The sequence below is a fragment of the Cottoperca gobio genome, chromosome 4 (assembly GCF_900634415.1).
Source record: "Cottoperca gobio chromosome 4, fCotGob3.1, whole genome shotgun sequence".
NCBI lineage: Eukaryota > Metazoa > Chordata > Actinopteri > Perciformes > Bovichtidae > Cottoperca > Cottoperca gobio.
The window spans coordinates 11651200-11670382 of record NC_041358.1 but is presented as its reverse complement, the minus strand read 5'-3'; the positions used below and the strand labels follow the sequence as shown (position 1 = coordinate 11670382).

At 40.1% G+C, this 19183-nt stretch overlaps 1 protein-coding gene across 4 annotated transcripts in view; it reads left to right on the top strand.

The window, feature by feature from the left end:
* The window catches only part of LOC115006765 (discs large homolog 1-like protein), a 105265-nt gene extending 87978 nt beyond the window's left edge, over positions 1–17287 (top strand). For 3 of the 4 annotated variants that reach the window (XM_029429233.1, XM_029429236.1, XM_029429237.1), the window contains 10 exons: positions 2786–2968; positions 7126–7189; positions 8596–8611; positions 9739–9780; positions 10291–10341; positions 10438–10539; positions 11221–11393; positions 11527–11636; positions 12907–12998; positions 13901–17287. In XM_029429233.1, coding sequence (XP_029285093.1) covers positions 2786–2968; positions 7126–7189; positions 8596–8611; positions 9739–9780; positions 10291–10341; positions 10438–10539; positions 11221–11393; positions 11527–11636; positions 12907–12998; positions 13901–14007 — 940 coding nt within the window. In that variant the 3' untranslated portion in view covers positions 14008–17287. The remainder of the gene's footprint in view (positions 1–2785; positions 2969–7125; positions 7190–8595; positions 8612–9738; positions 9781–10290; positions 10342–10437; positions 10540–11220; positions 11394–11526; positions 11637–12906; positions 12999–13900) is intronic. The other variant, XM_029429234.1, reaches the window with a different exon arrangement.
* Positions 17288–19183: the final 1896 nt, after the last annotated feature.

Sequence of the window (19183 nt, the reverse complement as noted above, 5' to 3'; positions counted from 1 at the left end):
GGAGGGTAAAGTTAAATGACAACACAGCACTACTTGAGTATTTAATGATTCCAAATTCCACATATATTTCCATAGGTTAACACACACACACACACACACATACACACACACACACACACACACACACACACACACACACACACACACACAGAAACACACACACACACACACACACACACACACACACACACACACACACACACACACACATACACACACACACACACACACACACACACACACACTGCAGCAATTACTGTGTTCCTTCACTCGGGTAATTAGATAGGATCCCTCATAGGAATTAAAACAAATGTAATATGCAGAGCAGGTAATTGATTAGAGTTACATTTACATAGCTGTGGCCTTAATATTACTGAACACTATCCGTCAGTGTAACCTGGTTGGTCCAAAAATCATTTGGGTTAAAATGAGAACTCTCTTGTTTGATATTTAGTTTTAAAAAAATAAAATGAACTATTTTACGCTTATAGTTCACAATTTAGAATTTTTTACAAAATGTACAGCCCAAAAACAATTAAGAGTTCAAGTCATTTCTTCCGGGGTTTTCTTTTTCTTTTTAAATTAGCTGCTACGAGCTATTCTTTCTCAGTAGATCCCTCCGCCTACCCATCCCTCCCCAGCCCCCAATATCTCACTAAGCTGTGCAGCTGCTGATACTCTACTGTACCCCTGCTACTGAAGAAAAGCCACCACAATTAAAGATTAAGAAGATTTTGTAACACTGATTAATTTCCTCCATATAATCTGGTACGACTGATGAGTAAAATCATCATTCACAAAGAGTGAAAGTTGGTACACTTTATTCCAAATGCTAAACTATCAAAACCTTCAGACTTTTACAGAAGGAAAACTGAACGTAAAAAAAAGTTACAAACATACAATTAAATGTATGTAAAGGATAGTTTACAGTCATAAATGAATGATGAATGAGAGTACAGTCTACAGTCTCACAACTTAGTTTTTTTGAGACTGTCCTGACAGCATCAGTCAGTTCAGCAAGTGTCCCAAAAACAACATACAGTATGATAATTAGGAAATATAAGAATTGAGGTGCTCTTGTTATTATTATTACAGTTAATTTATCTGACGCTTTCGTCCAAAGCCACTTACAATAAGTGCGAACGATCATGAAGATACAACTCCGAACAGCAAGTACAATAGCTTCAAAAAGGTGAAATAATCTAAGTGCAGAACAATAGCTTCAAATAAGACAAACAAAAGTGCAACATACAGAAACAATAGAATATGAATTCAACTATTAGCTACAAATAAACCAAACCATTCGTTCTCTCATTCCTTCGAGGTGCAGTGACAAAGTCTGCGTAGGAAGGAGTTCGGAGTGGATGGATGGGTCAAAAATACATTCAAATTATTCCATAACCATAACCACGTGGTTATTATTGTTACCATGACGTAAAAGCTCCCTAAAGCTAAACAAAGTTTAATTTTAACCAAAACCCCAATCTTTCCCTCACCTTAAAAAAGTACCCAAATGCACCCAAAGCAGAATGATTCCCTAACTCAAACATATTGATATTGTTTGCCTAACCCAAACAACAGCATACTTTTTTTTTTACAGTGATTTTTAATTGTATTAAAGGCACAGACAAATAATGTGTTAATAATAATCGTGTTGTTTCTTTTGGAGGACTTGTACTTTTATTTACCTGTAATTAGTACCAAACCACACATTTCTTTTCCCCACAAAACATTCAAGATATTATTAGTAAACGACACGCCTGTAAAATAAACTGTTAACGGACACCAGGTGATGCGTGCCCGGTGATACCTTGTGCTACCTGCTCATACGCTTCCACCACTTCGAAGTTGCATCTGATTTATTTATTTATTTATCACAAAGTCACATTTTAGCAGACAGCTAAATATATAATGTCTCGTGTGGAGGTCTTACTTTTCTCATCTTTAATCTGACATCAATAAAACAAGAGGTGATGTTTTTTTGTACTCATGTTAGACTCTCTGTGTCTACCTCTGTCTGATTCTCTCGGTTTCTCTATCCCTGTCTATGTTCTGTTTTATTGATGAAGGCAGTAGGGACAGTAGGGGATGCCAGTTATTTCAGCTCTAGTTATTTTTCACACACACGCACACACACACACACGCACACACACACACACACACACACACACACACACACACACACACACACACACACACACTGCTGGCCTACTTTCCCAGGTCTTTTCCCTCTGGACGGGTTTTGGAACTCTGTGGTCACCGTTAAGACACACACATACGACACACACAAATGCACACAAACAGACTGCACGCAGACAGATGTGTACAATTGCGCACACACACACACACACACACACACACACACACACACACACACACACACACACACACACACACACACACACACACACATGCATGTGCACACAGACAAGGTCATAAATAGAATACATTTGGCTCTCATTTACTACAACATCTCTGGCTGTGTCTGTCTTGTTCTTTCAGTTTATATATATATAAACTATATGTAGGTGCATATTATAGATGTCAAGTCAACAGTTGTGAGAAATGTGAAAGGCATCAGGACAAAGAAGTCTTTTTCTAAATTGGACTAAAGATAAAATGGTGAATATTTCGACATTTCGTTTGGTTTCATATTTCAACATCGATGGATGGACGGATCTGTCTTTGTCTGTCGCCTCCAGCAGATTGTACTGCCACACTGAAGTTGTGTTTTTAAATGTATTGTGTGTAATATGAAATTATTTGTTTCTCTGTCTGTCTGCAGAGCGTTGTTCGACTACGACGGAAGTGTGTCAGATCTGAGCGCGCCCAATCAGGTCCTACCATTTCATTTCGGGGATGTTCTCCATGTGAGCAGCGCAGGCGAAGAGGAGTGGTGGCCCGCCCGTCACCTCAGCCCCCCGCCTCCAAACTGCCCTGAAGTCGGAGTCATCCCCAGCCGCAGGAGGTCAGAGTTCAAAAGACTAATTGTATTTATTGAAGTCTGCAAGCTATGCTCACATGGCGGACTCCTCTCACTGCCACATATATCTACTGTATCTTTTAATCAGCGTACTGAAGACATTAGTTCCCTGCTTCTCCTGCATGTCACCACCACTCTAGAATCCACCTGCATTTCCCAAGAGGGAAGTTAGTATTGGTTTCCCACTTCCTGTTGTCCTGAGCCTTGTGAGGGAGCGACAAGGTCAGAGCCTGGACGCCAAACATCAATGCTGCACATACTCTACTTCCACATAATCAATTCCACAAGAGTTGGTCCTTATCTCCTCCTCCTCGTCACCTCTTCCTCGTAATCCTCCTTCCCTCCTCTTCTCCTCATCTCCTCTTCCTCCTATCATTTTCCTCACCTACTCTCTCGTCTTCCTCCCCATCGCCTTTTACTCGTCCTCTTCTCTTAATTTTTCTGCTCCTCCTCCTCTTCCTCTTTTACTCCTCATCCTCTCCTCTCCTCCGTGTCTCCTCCTTCTTCTCTTCCTCTTACTGTTTCATCTGTGCCTCCTCTTTCCTCCCTTCCTCCCCAGTCCAGACCCTTTTCTCCTCTCTGTACTCTTCTCCTTCTCTCGTCTTCATCCTCCTCCTCGTCCCCATTTCCTTCTCCTCTTCTTTCTGTTTCTCCTGCACCTCTTTCTCTCCTCCTCTTCTTCTTTTCTCCTTTTTTCTTCCTTTTCTCTTCCTCTTCCTCCTCTTCTCCTCCTGTCCTCTCCTTCTTGTCTCCTCTTCCTTCTCCTCCTCTTTCTCTTTCACCTGAACCTCCTCTCCTCCTTGTTCTCTCCTGCTCTTCTCCTTCTTCTCTCCCTCTTCCTCCGCTTCTTCTCATCTCCTCCTGTCCTCTCCTCCTCGTCTTCTCTTCCTTCTTCTCGTTCTGTCTCTCTTCCCCCTCCTCTCCTCCTCCTTTTTCCGGTCCAGGACAGCTCTCAGTGGTGGAGAGTTTCAAATTGGTTTCAGTTTACGTTGGTGTGTCACTTTGCTGCTGGCTCATAACACTGCAAACATCATCATTATGTAGAATCTGCTGAAAGTAAACCTGCAGAGCAGGTGACAGATGGATGTTGATAGGTTTCCGAGGTGGTAAGAGGAGACGAATAAGAACAAGTCCGTCCGTGACATGGGGAGGGGTGACGAGGATGGAGGGATGTGGAAAGTGAGGCAGTGATGACAGTGAATAAGTGAAAGAGATTAGAGGCGACAAGGATGAGTGGGAGTGAGGAGCGAGTGGAAAAGGAAGGGATGTAGAGATTGTCACACGGGGTTAGACGGTCGGGTATCAATAGACGGAGGTGTTAGAATAGAGGCTGGGTGTAAGAGGCTGGTGCATTAGGGGTAATATAATAACTGAGTTATAATTTAAAAAACGAATTATTTTACAAAAACATATTAAAGAAGATATTAGAGTGCAGCCCCCAGAGGTTTGGATATTAGAATAGGACGCATTAAATACAAAAGGTTTTAAAGGCTGTGGTAGGAGAGTGTTGATACATTTTTAATTATTGTGATATGGCGTGATATGGCTGGTGTGATATGAGGTCTAATATGTGAAGTTAATTATTGCTATCCATTTTTTGATAAAGGCTGTTTAACTGTCTTCTGATATCAGCACATTGGCCCTCCCTCTTCTCCTCTCCTCAACCTCTTCTCCTCTATGTCCTCCACCTTCTTTTCCTCTTCTCCCCCTGCCCTCCTCTCTTTTCCTCTTCTCCCCCTGCTCTCCTCTCTTTTCCTCTTCTCCCCCTGCCCTCCTCTCTTTCCTCTTCTCCCCCTGCCCTCCTCTCTTTCCTCTCTCCACCTGCTCTCCTCTCGTTTCTCTTCTCCCCCTGTATCCTCTCTTTTACTCTTCTCTCGCTCCCCCCCTGCCCTCCTTTCTTTCCTCTTTCTCCCCTTCTGCGTCTCCTCTCTTTCCTCTTCTCCCCCCTGGCCCTCCTTTCTTTTCCTCTTCTCACCCTCTCTCCTCTCTTTTTCCTCTTCTCCCTGCCCTCCTCTCTTTTCCTTCTCCCCCTGCTCTCCTCTCTTTTCCTCTCCTCCCCTGCCTCCTCTCTTTCCTCTTCTCCCCCTGCTCTCCTCTCTTTCTCTTCTCCCCTGCCCTCCTTCTTTCCTCTTCTCCCCTGCTCTCCTCTCTTTCCTCTTCTCCCCCTGCCCTCCTTTCTTTCCTCTTCTCACCCTGCTCTCCTCTCTTTTCCTCTTCTCCCCCTGCCCTCCTTTCTTTTCCTCTTCTCACCCTGCTCTCCTCTCTTTCCTCTTCTCCCCCTGCCCTCCTCTCTTTTCCTCTTCTCCCCCTGCTCTCCTCTCTTTTCCTCTTCTCCCCCTGCCCTCCTTTCTTTTCCTCTTCTCCCCCTGCTCTCCTCTCTTTTCCTCTTCTCCCCCTGCCCTCCTCTCTTTTCCTCTTCTCCCCCTGCTCTCCTCTCTTTTCCTCTTCTCCCCCTGCTCTCCTCTCTTTTCCTCTTCTCCCCCTGCTCTCCTCTCTTTTCCTCTTATCCCCCTGCCCTCCTCTCTTTTCCTCTTCTCTGCCTCCTTCTCCTCCTCTCTCTGGTCCACCTGCTCCTCTTATTCTTTTTCTTCTTCTCCTCTCCTCTTCTCCTCCTCCCGTACTGAAGCTCTCCTCCTCTTCCTGTTCTCCTCTCCTTATCTCCTCTTTCATCTCCTCCTCTACTTTTCTCCTCCTCCTGAATCTGCTCTATCTCCTCCTTCTCTCCTCTCGTCCTGGACCTTTTCTCCTCATTGTTTTGTTCCACATGCTCCTCCTATACTCTCCTCTTCCTCTCCTCTCTTCCTGTCTTCCTTCTTCTATTCCTCTTTCTGTTTCACCTGCTCCTCATCATCCTCTCTTTTTCTCCCCTCATGTCCCTTCTCCTCTCCTTCTCAAGTAAAATGACCATTGGTTTTGAATATTCACTCTAATTATGTTATTTAAAGGAAAGAAAAACAGTGGACAATAAGGAGAAACAAAGACAACTCGTACGCAGTAATGTAAACATGCTCACACGAAGGTATCGTTCAGAGCCGAGCTGTCATCAGGGATTAAAACCGAAGAGTAGCCTGCAGTCTGACATTGTTCCTTGTGTTATTATTGTCATTTCTGCCTTGGACCTTGATGCTGCTGGTCTGTTTGCAGTGACAGTTGTTTAGCTGTTGACAGACATTAGGAGGCTAAAAGCTGCATTATTCAGGACTTTGTATAAAAACACATCTGACTTTTCAGCCTAAATTATAAAATGAGGCTTCAACAGAGAAACAGGTCACTGAGCTGAGACACTGGAGATTCACATTATTTTAAATTCTAGTGTTGAATGTGATCGCCAGCAGGAAATGGCCCTGCATAGGAAGTGACAAATCTAAATTTAAACTTAGCAGGCAAAGCTGTCTCCTTCAGCAGGAGCGAGCAGAAGCCTCAATGAGGAGAAAGCGTCTTTTCTACCCTGAGACTAAAGTATATCAGTATATCATATATTAGTGGATATTATAAGGTAATCACATTCAGATTAGTGGATAAGATATCTGCTCTTTTGTCAAGTTTCTTAATATCTGGATATTAAAGTCTACAAAATTAAAGCAGCTTCCTCTCAATACTATTCAAAAATCCCATAACCTCATAGTGCTGCTTATAGACAAGATATATTGAAAATACTTCAGATATATAAACTAGAAAATAACTTTTTGAATTAAAAGACGTCATGTCATATTTTTGCTTTGTATATTTTTTGGATGTGAAAAGATCTGACTGAGATTGTAACTTTTGCAGTTTCAGGGTGCTAAATGTTTTAAGATGATTCTGTGATTCTGCTTTGATCTTCCAGACATAATAGGAGATCAACTAGAGTTCACATTCGCCTGGTTATTATTTCCCTGTGAACGAATATTGTTGTATGAATAATGTCTCACATGACTGAAGAAAGTCACAAGAATGCCTGAGTTGAAATCTTTCCCTATATACTCTTCACTAGACCCCATGCAAAGAACGTCTTTTTAAACTTTATTTGGAAAAAACGACTCGAAACAGAAGGGGATAAGAAGTAAATTCAAGTCCGACACATTTCTATGTATTTTCTTGGTGTCTGTCCCCTCCCAGCATTTATCTTAATGTTTTTATTTCCCTGTCCGTCCATCTCACAGGGCGGAGAAGAAGGAGAGGTCGAGGTTAAAGTCTGTCAGAGTGTCAAGGTCTCAGGACCGATCGGTGAGTAGAAACCCGATTTATAAACTTTAAAATTAAGTTTGGCCCACACAAAGGTCACCAAAGTCACATCTAAGAGTTTACCTTACTGGTGTTGGTCTACTTACCAGCATGAGGTTCATGTCTCAAATGAGTAATATGTTATTAGCAGAACGGATAAAGTCTATGTTTGTCTATAACATTAAGACTAAAGGTTGTTGCTTAGAAAAGATTAAACCCTTTTTATGAGAGCGTGTTCTTATTCCCTCGTGTGTCAAACATTCTCAAACAGCAACGCAAATACATGAAGCTTGAATCCCATGTGAAACTCTTAGGAAAAGCTTTTCAGGGAGCTTCAGGTCTCCTATGAACACTTGAATGAGAACGTGTTGAACCAGAAGAAGTTTGACATTGTGTTATTTGCAGAGAAAAGTGTTCTCCCACCTGTCCATTCAATTATATAAAATCTGAGTACAAATAATGCGTCAACAAAGAGATGATAAACCTTTCTAACATTTCCCATCCAAGCTGTATCCATGTGGGAGCAAAACACTTCAATATAATTAAATCAAGTCACGTTTATTTGTGTGAAGTTATTTTATCCCTAGCTGTTGAGACTAAATCAATAGAATAAAGTAGACCAGCTCATAGTGTGGATTCTACAATATTAATCCATCAATCCTTTAATCAGCACTAGATTTTAGGAGGTGACAGTTTTCTTCTATCGAGCAACAATTTGACTTTTTTGCAAAATAATTGAACAAATTGATGAGTCGAGGTATGAGCTGACTAAAAACCTGTTATGTCAGTGACAGCCAAACCACTTGTAACTAGAAAAAGACTAAACAGGTTAAATATCAATTAGAAACTAATTATAATGACTTTGATATTTGGGATGTAGAGAAGTTTCCAGTTCAAAAGGCGAGGTGACGACAAGACTTTAATCACACTTTTATCCCACCATGTGATGTCGAGAGCTGACACACGAGTCTAACACGAGCTATTGATATCACTGTGTTGTCAGCTCGCTCTCTGTTTTATTCACACTGTGTGAATCAGCAAGTCTGCAATCAGCAACTCTGCACGGTGAAGAGCTGATAATTAAAAATGATCACACACAGACACACACATGCTGTATCCCCTGGCTCTCTGCTTTGAAAAAGACTGCAAATTAGTCCTGCTCACTCAAACTGTGTGTGTGTGTGTGTGTGTGTGTGCATGTGTGTGTGCATGTGTGTGTGCGTGTGTGTGTGTGTGTGTGTGTGTGTGTGTGTGAGGAATGGAGAACCCACAAGCTTTCAAAAAGGGTTTCTGCTGATAAAAGTCAGATACTGTTATGATAATTTGTGGTATGATGATTAATTCTCTCTCTCTCTCTCTCTCTCTCTCTCTCTCTCTCTCTCTCTCTCTCTCTCTCTCTCTCTCTGCAGGATCAGGATGATAAAGGTAGGTATTCTCTCCATCAGTGACACCTGCTGGTCAGTATATGGCACAGATGCTTTACAGATCCACTACTGCACCTTTCACCTCTTCCTCAATCCTCCGGGAGGGAAGAAGAGGGAGGAAGACGGTGTAACTGAAATACACTGTAGAGTTGACTGTAAAGGACTGTTCATTTTGAGTGCATAAGGCCAATGTCCAGGACAGTTCAGTTTAATAACTTTATCATTCAGACAATAGGTGTGTATTATTATGAATTTGCCATTTTGCATTAACATACAAAAGATGTAGATCTAGGCCAGCCAGCTACCAAAAGTGTGATAATATTTAAACTGGAAACTATCAGAAAAAAAGAGAAATAGTTCACAAAATAAATGGTCAATGGTGGGAGAAGTATTCAGATCTTTCACTTGAGTAATAGCAGCTTTACCACTTCCTGGATTCAAAATCCTACTAAGTATTATCAGCAATATGCACTTAAAGTATCTCAATTAAAAGCACTCACATGCAAATGTTTCTGCTGGGTGATTTAATTTGCTTTATGACAACACGTTGTACTTTGTATGGTCATTATAGGTTTTTAAAGTCTTCATTTGTAAAGTAGCTAGTAACTTTAAAAAGTACAATACTTTCCTCTGAGATGTAGTGGAGTGGAAGAATAGCGTAGCATAACAGTAAAATACTAAAGTACAGTATAAGTAACTCAGAATTGTACTTAATTGGACGCTAATGAGTTGAATTATTGGACATCTGATGTCCTCCAACTTTATGGAAGTGCAGTACGAAATCCAAAATGACTCCTTTATTTTATTATTAAAAATACTTCAAGCCCAATTTGGCTGTATTTCAAAGCAATCCTCTTGACTTTGCTGTATCTTTTTATTATGTGAAGTAGAGATTTTAAAGGAAACGATTCACTTCAATAGCTGTAATGTTTAGTTGTCCACATACTTATAGGATAAGTAGGCTCCGGCCTCCTGCTCACCTGAACAGCACGAGCAAATATAGAAAACGAATGGATGGAATTACATTGTTTGGCTGATGTTTTCTGTTACAAGTCTGTGTGTGTTTGTCTGTAACTTTATGTTTGTATGTGTGTGTGTTGCTGACTTTGACCTGTCTTGTCCTTCCAGAGCTGGTAACCTCTGGCACCAGCGATAGTGAGAGTAGTTCCTGTAAGTCTAGACCCTCCTCTATCGCTTTCTTTCTCTCCTTCTTTCTTTATTTTCCTCTCTCTCTCTCTCTCTCTCTCTCTCTCTCTCTCTCTCTCTCTCTCTCTCTCTCTCTCTTCTCTCTCTCTCGCTTCCTTCTTTGCTCGTTCTTGTTCAGTTATTATTTTTATTTGTGTGTGTTTGTTGTATTTCTCTGTGTGTGCTCGTCATGTGTATTTTTGTGTTGTGTACTTATGTGCATAGTGTTTGTGTGTGTGTGTGTGTGTGTGTGTGTGTGTGTGTGTGTGTGTGTGTGTGTGTGATAGTGTGTGTGTGTGTGTGTGTGTGTGTGTGTGTGTGTGTGTGTGTGTGTGTGTGTGTGTGCACAAATGACCTCTGCTTCCTCAGCGTGCTTTACCAGAGCTGTTGAAGAAGTTTAGTCCAAAAGTAGAAAAGGGTCGGGTGTGTTTTGTTGTCAATTATCCCAACTGCTGTGCCTCTAAAAGTGTCCATCATTTCTCTTTGTCCGATCAGCTGGTCAGGAGGAGACCCTCCTCACTTACCAACCTGTCATGCAGCAGGAAGGTTGGTACTTAACTTTACATGAATTGTTATGTTATTCAGTCGTATGTTGGCATTGCTTACTTCCACTTACTTGTTTATCTGTTTGTCATATCCCAGTTAATTACACGCGACCAGTTATCGTGCTTGGACCAATGAAAGACCGGATTAACGATGACCTCATCTCCGAGTTCCCTGACAAGTTTGGCTCCTGCGTCCCACGTGAGTGTTTTAACTTTAGGATAAATCCCAGCACTGACCTCTTAAATGAAACTGGAACTTTGCACACAAGGCAAAGACACATTATGAACACTATAAATGCATGTTTATAATGTTGTAATGAAAGCTGACGTATAACTTACAGTTAGGCAGAGAGGTACAGCTACACTGTAGGCAAACACACTGAAAACACGGAGAGCACTCACATCAGACAACACCGTGGTAACGACCTGTAAATCACAAGGTAGCCCTGCCCTAAATCATAACCTCATGCTGTATTGATGAAGATGGGGAAGGGAGGGAAAGTCAGAGGGCATTTGGTGGATGGAAGGAGAACAGTTTGTTTTGGGGGATTAGAAGAATTAGAATTAGATGTGACTGTAGAGGAGGGACAGATACAGACTGTAAAAGTAAGGGATCACAATCAATGATTCAATTGAATCAATCCAGAGCAATGTATTTCAGTTTCTTTAAAGTTGAAATCCTTTAAATCCATTTTTTTGTTTCTTCAGCATATTTGTAGTTTTTAGATATACAACATAAATAATGTACATGAGTTCGATATAAAGATATACTTTTATACTTGATACTTTTATTTATTTATCCTTTTTTATGATTTTTTAAAAAGGTAGATTCTTTTTCTTAAATAATATCTTATTGTGTGTAAAAATCTATGATCCACAGACACAACGCGGCCGCGGCGCGACTACGAGGTGGACGGCAGAGATTATCACTTCATGTCCTCCAGAGAGCTCATGGAGCAAGAGATCCAGGAACACAAGTTTATAGAGGCTGGACAGTATAACAACCATCTGTATGGAACCAGCATACAGTCGGTCAAGGAAGTCGCTGACAAGGTGAATTTAAAGGGAGAGTGTGAGGAGAGAGAGATACAATGCAAAGTTCAGAGGAGAGAGAGAGGAGTGAATGGAAGTATTGATGGAGGACGGCAGCAAGTTATCTCTGTTTTACTGTACGTCTCTGTCGCAGGGTAAACACTGTATACTGGATGTATCAGGGAATGCGATAAAGCGTCTCCAGTTGGCAGGCCTCCATCCCGTCGCTGTCTTCATTCGACCACGCAACGTCGACAATATCCTGTAAGTAACTGTGAGACAGTCCTGCTCTCAGCCAGATACAGTGAGGAGAAGGAGAAGGAGGTTTGATGAATAAGAGAAGTTTTAATGGTGCCGCACTTTCCACCAGCAACCGGCGCAGTAACCACACCCTACTGCCACAGTAACCTACTTATCATTTCACCAAAATGTCAGTTTAGTTGCTTGTTTTTAAGCTTTTTACCATGTCACATGCGCCTCATCAGCGGATATGAGCCCAATCAGCTGTCATGGTTGGATATTTTCTTTTCCCTCCGAGCACTTTTCAGATCTCTTTTAACATGTTGGCTTAAATGTTGAGCTTTGAAGTTCATTATTGATCTTGGAAACACCACAGGGTCCATTTAGTAGCTTGTATTTATGAGTTTTCGGCGCAACATGGATGAAAGATCCTCAAAGTGTTTATAGGAATGAACTACAATTTCACTTAATTGGCTCCTATCTGCTGATGAGGACAATGTAATATGTTTGAAAGCTCCAGAACAATCTACTAAATGGATCTTGTGGTGAGAGATTGTTTTGCAACTGCTGTTTGAAGCTACATCCTGTATGTAACATATATATATATATATATATATATATATATATATATATATATATATATATATCCTTTAGATAGTATATCATCCTGTATGTATCATTAGCAGTAACATAAACAATGTGCGTATGTGAGTATGATAATCATCAAATTGTGAGATAAATAACATACTCTAGTGTATTTAACATGAACACGAAAGTATGATAGAAAAACAAGAAAACTAAATTCTGCAAGTTTCATGAATAATGACAAACAAGCTGAAGTTGTACATGACAAAAATAAGTATGTTTTCACATTAATCTTTCAGTTTTATGCAATATGCATACAACCTGAAGTTATACAGTCATACAGGATATACAGTATGTATATATATATATATATATATATATATATATATATATATATATATATATATATATATATATATTATTTTATTTGTCTCTAGCTGCCTTTAAACATACTTTAGGATAGCTGCACCTTGGTTAGTGTAAGTCGCTTTGGACACAGCGTCAGCTAAATGAACTGTAATAATGTAATGTTAGTGCTATATTCCAATGAAGTCACCACAGTGTGTTGGTGCGGTTCCAGTGTATTAAAAGTATCTCTTGAACTATGCATTGAGGTCAAAGGGGTTGCTAAGGCTTTAGTTGTATTTAAAATATGTTTTAAACTCTTGATCCGTACCGTGATATTTGTAACTTTTGTCTGTCTTTCCAGAGAGATGAACAAACGTTTCACTGAGGAGCAGGCGAGGAAGACCTTCGACAGAGCCGTCAAACTGGAGCAGGAGTTCACAGAGTTCTTCACCGGTTAGTTACCAGCTGACTCACTCGTACAAACACGTGCAACTTTACTCATTAATGTTCTGTGGCTTTCCTTTGATGACGTCATTGGAACAGGAGTCGCAGTCAGTCAGACATTTCTAGGAATTCATCAATTCAGGTCCAAAAAAGAGTTCTTGGGAATAGTGAACAAAATATAACATGTTAGTTAGTGAGCTTTTGAGTTTAGTCTCGCCATACCAGACAATCGGAGATCTCTAAATGCAAAGCTGTTGGTTCTACTATGCGGGGTTTCTTTTAACTGTATAATTGTTTCGACCCAGTTTTAGCAATGAAGAGAGATTGTCTTCAGTCTATAGTTGAGCGAAACATTTAGAGACTGACTTGTTAGTCTAGGTGTCGGTAGGAGGTTGGATTTGTTAAGTTTGGACAGAGACCGGCTGTTTCTAGTCTTTGTGCAGCTTCATCCCTCATTCACACACGTTAGAGTCGTATTGATCTTCTCATCTAGTGCGCAGGAAAGAGAATAATTGTATTTCCCAAAATGTTGAAGTCTTCCTTTAACAAAAACAGTAACATTCGTGAGTGGAATGTGAAAGATTGCAGAGTCCCTATACGTAACAGTGTTATGTAAGTCAAACTCAAGAGATTCAGAAAGTGGCACGTTACACTTTGACGAGACGTTTTGTCTTTTGTTCTTGATGTGACAGATTCATCAATTTATTTTCCTATATAGGAAGCGTGTGTAAAGAACATACATAGCCCTATGCACACATACACACACACTCAAATACACAGTGATAATGACTTTTAAAAGTAACTGCCTCCTTTAATGTTTTTATTAGAGTTCCTTTCAGTGGGTTACTATGGTAATATGTTTTGGTAAATGTATTTCTTTGATATTAATCTCTTACTCTCTCTGTCTGCAGCTATCGTCCAGGGTTCGTCTCTAGAGGAAGTGTATTCGCAGGTGAAGCAGATCATTGAGGAGCAGTCTGGTCCTTACATCTGGGTGCCCACCAAGGAGCGACTCTGAATAAACACACACCTACTACATGATCACACACATCACTCTTTCAACACTTCCTACATCTCTAATTTTCTATTATCAGCCTGCTTCCTCTTTCTCTCTCTTGTACACACACATTACTACACACACACACACACACACACAGACACACACACACACACACACACACATTTACACAAGCACATAAAGTCTGACGAGGCTGGGACTATCTGGGACTGCTACTTCCTGAAGTGGGAGGGGCTAATGTCCATCCAGCAGCCTATTGGTGGATCTTCCTACAGCTCGGTTCCTTAATGTTTAAGGAGGTGGTTCAAATCAAGGCGACATGTACCATTATCTGATTTGATTTCATTATTGTTCTTCTTATTGTTGTTGTCGTTGTTGTTTTCATATTAACGAAGGGTAATGCATTCATGTATGGGTTTGTAATGATAATGTTGTCACCAAAAGGCAGACTTTTGCACGCTGTAGCTTTAAGAGCATGTTTTTGGGACAAAATCTTGATCTTCTCCCCGACTGTACGTCCTCATGGCATTGGTCCTGTTAAATCTTTTTCTATCTTTCTCTTACATCCCATCCCTACCTCCTCCTCATTTCCCCTGTAGACTACAGACTTTATATATGAGGTGAAAATGTTGTAAGGTGCCCCAGCATTTTGGTATCTGGTGCCAAAAAGAAACCTTAGTACAATTAGAGACATAGCAAGAAAACAATCAATCACAATTGAGACTCTTGTTGATATTTCTTGTAACAAGCAGTAATGTGTAATCAAAAATTAAGTAGAAAAGTAAATTATACTATACTGTATATACTGTCCAGAGTTAATTTGGTGCCCTGAGCCTGTGTTTCTCAAATTTCTGAGAATAATGCTCATAAAGGAAATTGAAAAATCACTAAAAGATTTGGACACAATTCTATCAAGCGTCTTCCTCCTATTTACAGCAAAGTGTAGGCGTAGCCTTTAAGAGCAGCTTTCAGGTGACAGGAACAGCCAATCAGAGTCAAGGATTCTGTAAAAGTCATTTTAATTGTTAAAAAGTAACATTATTACTTACTTACGTACTACATGGATACGGATGGGCTGAAATGGAAATAAAAAGAAAACCAAACTGGAGCAGGTTAGAAACTCTCCTGTTGCTACACCAAAGGAAACAGATAACGAGGGTAATTTAGTTCCACAGTGACGAGTGCAGATAATGAAAATGCAATGACCGCATTATTCTTGTTATTTGGCCACAAGAAGGAAATAAAATAAAAAGTAATTTAGAATCCTATTAAATGTTCAAATCGAATGCAAATAAAAGTGGGAGTAATGGTGATGTCAAACATTTCACTTTTAGCAGTTTGATTAATAGAAAAAGAATTGTAACACCCAAGTCTTCGTCTCACAAGGGCTTCTCTGCCGTCCCCCCTCCTCCTCTTCCTCCTCTCTCTCTCTCATTGCCTTTATCTCCCTCCTCTCCTTCTCCACATTCACAGTGTGACATTAGTCGAGGACTCCACCATCAAACAGTGTATCATCTTCTTCATCAACACTATCATCACCATCATAATCATCAGCATCATCATTATAGCTTTCCTTCTTACTGTAGTTGCACTAATGAGGGCTGATTTCTTAAAAGCATCTAATCACTTCCCAGTGTTTCTGGTGTTTGGATGTGTCACACACTCACTTTTCTTTCAGCTATCAGTGATTATGATGCTGGTTTGAAAGAGCTAACACGGTCAGGGAACTCTTCATGGTCATTTGCTGTATGTCATGCTATTGTTGCGTAGTTAAAGACATCAGGTGAACTCCTCTGGTAAATGCTACTGTCATGGCTCACTAATCAGCTGCATTAGCTCTCTTTGCAACAGGTTTTGTTTATGCTGGATTTATACGTTTGAGCCTTGAGTCCCAGTGTGCATGAATAACACCTGACACTAGCTCCATTTGTGACCTAAGTACTCCATACGTCACCCCATGATACAGGCACATGGTGGACAATCAAAGCGCTGTATTTTCACCTGTTATCTAGCAAGGGCGTGTATTAGCAAAGGTGTTTTCATGATACACAGACTGTCCACAGTTTGCCAAGAAAGATCTGTTTTCTGGAAAATGTTTTTATTTTAAAGCGCCGTTTCCCGCTTTATCGGCACTACAACATGCAACTTTACAGTACAACTAGCATCTCGATGCTGGCTCTGTCAGTCACGTGACCCTCGCTTTGCACATCTCTTGACTGAGGTGAGCACACGTCACAGACTATGGTTGATTTTGTGCTATACCGCTGATTTAAACAAAAAAGAAAAGCAGTGAATGTGGAAATAAACTATATGTTGGTTTAGCTGCAGGCAAACATTTATCTTTATTTTTAAACATCTGCAAGATTACGAAAACACCTTTGAAGACGCAACCCTCTGCTGGGTAAATTACAGTAAAAAATAACGATTTAGATTATTCCCTTAAAGCGATATATATCAATAGAACAATATATCAAGTGAGAATGTGACAATGTGAAGAGAGAATTATCTCCTGAATCTGCAGCTCTCCTCTTGGTTCAGTCTCACCGCTCTCATAGTGTTGTGTTTGGCCGCAGCAGTTCTGAAAGCTCACAGTAAACTACCTGCTCAGCACCAACGGACAGACTCAGTTAGCGGCTGGCTGGTGAACAAAGTGGAGCATTTGCATTTCCCTCTTGAGTTGGTGGAGACCAAAAACAGAGCTAAAAGAGAGTGACGTCACAAATGGGGCTTTCTGGAAACATGACGACAACCTCTGTTGTCGTTGAACATTTGAAATACCGAGATGCTTTTGGTAAAAAAAAGCCCCCATATGGACCTTGTCAGCCACCCACTTCCCATCTCCACCCTCAACCCCCGAGGCGTATCCTCCAAGCTGACTGGAGACCAGAGACGTACAGAAAGACCGTTCTGTCAACAGAGTAGCTTTGAGACCCAAATAATAAATAGTTTTAACCACATGTGTTTTGAAAGCTTTAATATTTCCTCACAGGATGTCCAGCTAATCATTTATTTTTGCATCTGTAATCCTCTATGAATCCAGTGAACCAGTGGTGTTGTCAGTTGACAGAACTGGACTCTCTGTGTGACTCTGGCTGTGTGTTTGAGCCAGGGGACCATGCCACTGTCTGTTAGAGTAAAGCACCGATGCAAAGAATCTATTACAGAGATGGATCTACTGTATATCTAACATATTATAATATTTATCCCTGCTCTAACTGCCTATTTTGGTACAAAAAAAATAAAAGTCTTTATTGAGATTTACTGATATCCCTCGACCGATGACAGGAGATGATTATTTGTTTTGCATTGTGGACTGTATGAATGTGAATATGATATAATAACTGTGATACTTTGGAGGATGAACATGACACAGAGTCTACAGTGACTCTGTGAGGTACTTTGAGCTAAATGCTCACATCAGTGGGCTTGCTTGCTCACAATGACTGCTAACATGTTAAAGTTTAGCATGTAGGATATTGACCATGTTCACTGCCTTGCTTAGCATGCTAACATTTGATAATTAGCACGAAACACAAAGTACAGATAAGGCTAATGGAAATGTCAGTAGTTTTGTCATAAACCAAAATATTGAACAAATGCACTTTTTTCACCTGATGAGGGTGCTAGAGGAAATGTCAGAGGATCACCAAAGTTAGTACAATTCATCCTGAAGGGAACATGAATGTCTGTACCAAATTTCATGGCAATCTATCAAATACTTGGATATTTCCATCCAACTAAGCAGCGACTCCATTTCTAAAGCTGAGCCTGCAGCATGGAGAAACATTGCTCCTGACCCCTGTAGTTGCAAATGCAGTGGAAATGCAATCATGGTAAAACATGAAGTTTTGTTCTTAATGATCTGTCATAGTTTCCTAAATGTGGTTTTAGAATTAATTTTCTGAAAATCCTCAGCCACTAAATAGAAGTCAATAACATTTCAGAAAGTATGCCCGACATTTACAAGCAAGACTATAAGTGAAGCCTTGCTAGCTGCAACTTAAAGGATGAAATGTATACACTCGTTTCTACCTGCATTAACCGCCTCATCGACACTGGGTGAACAAGTGTCAGATTTTACACACACATCTGTCATGTGCTCATATATTTAACAGTCTCCTTATGTTTCTGCCCTTTTCAGTCACTCTCTCTCTCTACATAACACTCACAGTTGCTATAGTCACTGTGCGGCTGCAGAGCCGGGACATTTTAGGTGAATTAGGTCACTGCTGACAGCAATCATGTGCAAAAGAAGATCTCCTGTTGGGCATGTAGTGCTGTACTGAATCTGACTCATTTCATTAAGCAAACACTAGTTGATTAAATAGATATGCTTGTTTTCAATTTATAAGTTATGTAAAAAAATGTAAATATTAAGAGTAATCTAAAGAATGTTGGTCTTAAGAAAGGCTATGTCGATACTATTACATAACAGTAGCAATATATTAACATTTCTTAGTTTTTCATGACCAAAATATATCAACTAGAGTCAATCAGTTAATGGGTTTCCTGAAAATAACTCTATTATTTGGCATTAATTATGACGATATTAGGAACGTCCTTTTAAATAAAAGCTCAATTCAAAGTAAGTTCATGGATTATAAATGTATTACTGAAAACTATTATATTTTGAATTGTGTTCTTGGTTCTAAACAAATGTAATGTTTGTGCATGTTCAGGCACATATTAAGAATTATTAAATCCAAAGTGTAGCCTACCAAGTGAACACTTGACTAGATTTGAAATCTAATTAGTACTAAATGACATAGTTATTTACAGGAAACCTTGTAGAAATGGATGAGGAAATTATTGAGAAATTACATAAATGAGCACAAAAGTTGTCCAAGATTACACGAGTAATAAATTGAAGGGGTAGATAAAAGGCAAAGATTATATGAAGGCCACATTTTGAGAGTAATTTACTAGCAAAGTAATTTGCCTCATTTTAAGATGGTTAAGTTGTTTTAAGATAATTCTCGCTAATTCTACAAAATATGAATTTCTGAGGTCAATTCACTGAATACATCGATACATAATCATGTTCACAGTTCACACTTTCAGCTTCTGTCTCACCTCATTAAAATGTGCCAGGTTGGAAGTTCACAGTATCACTTTAGTTGAGTTCATCCGGCTCTTGAGTTCAAGTGGCCATAATGTGGTAATCAGAGGTACCTTT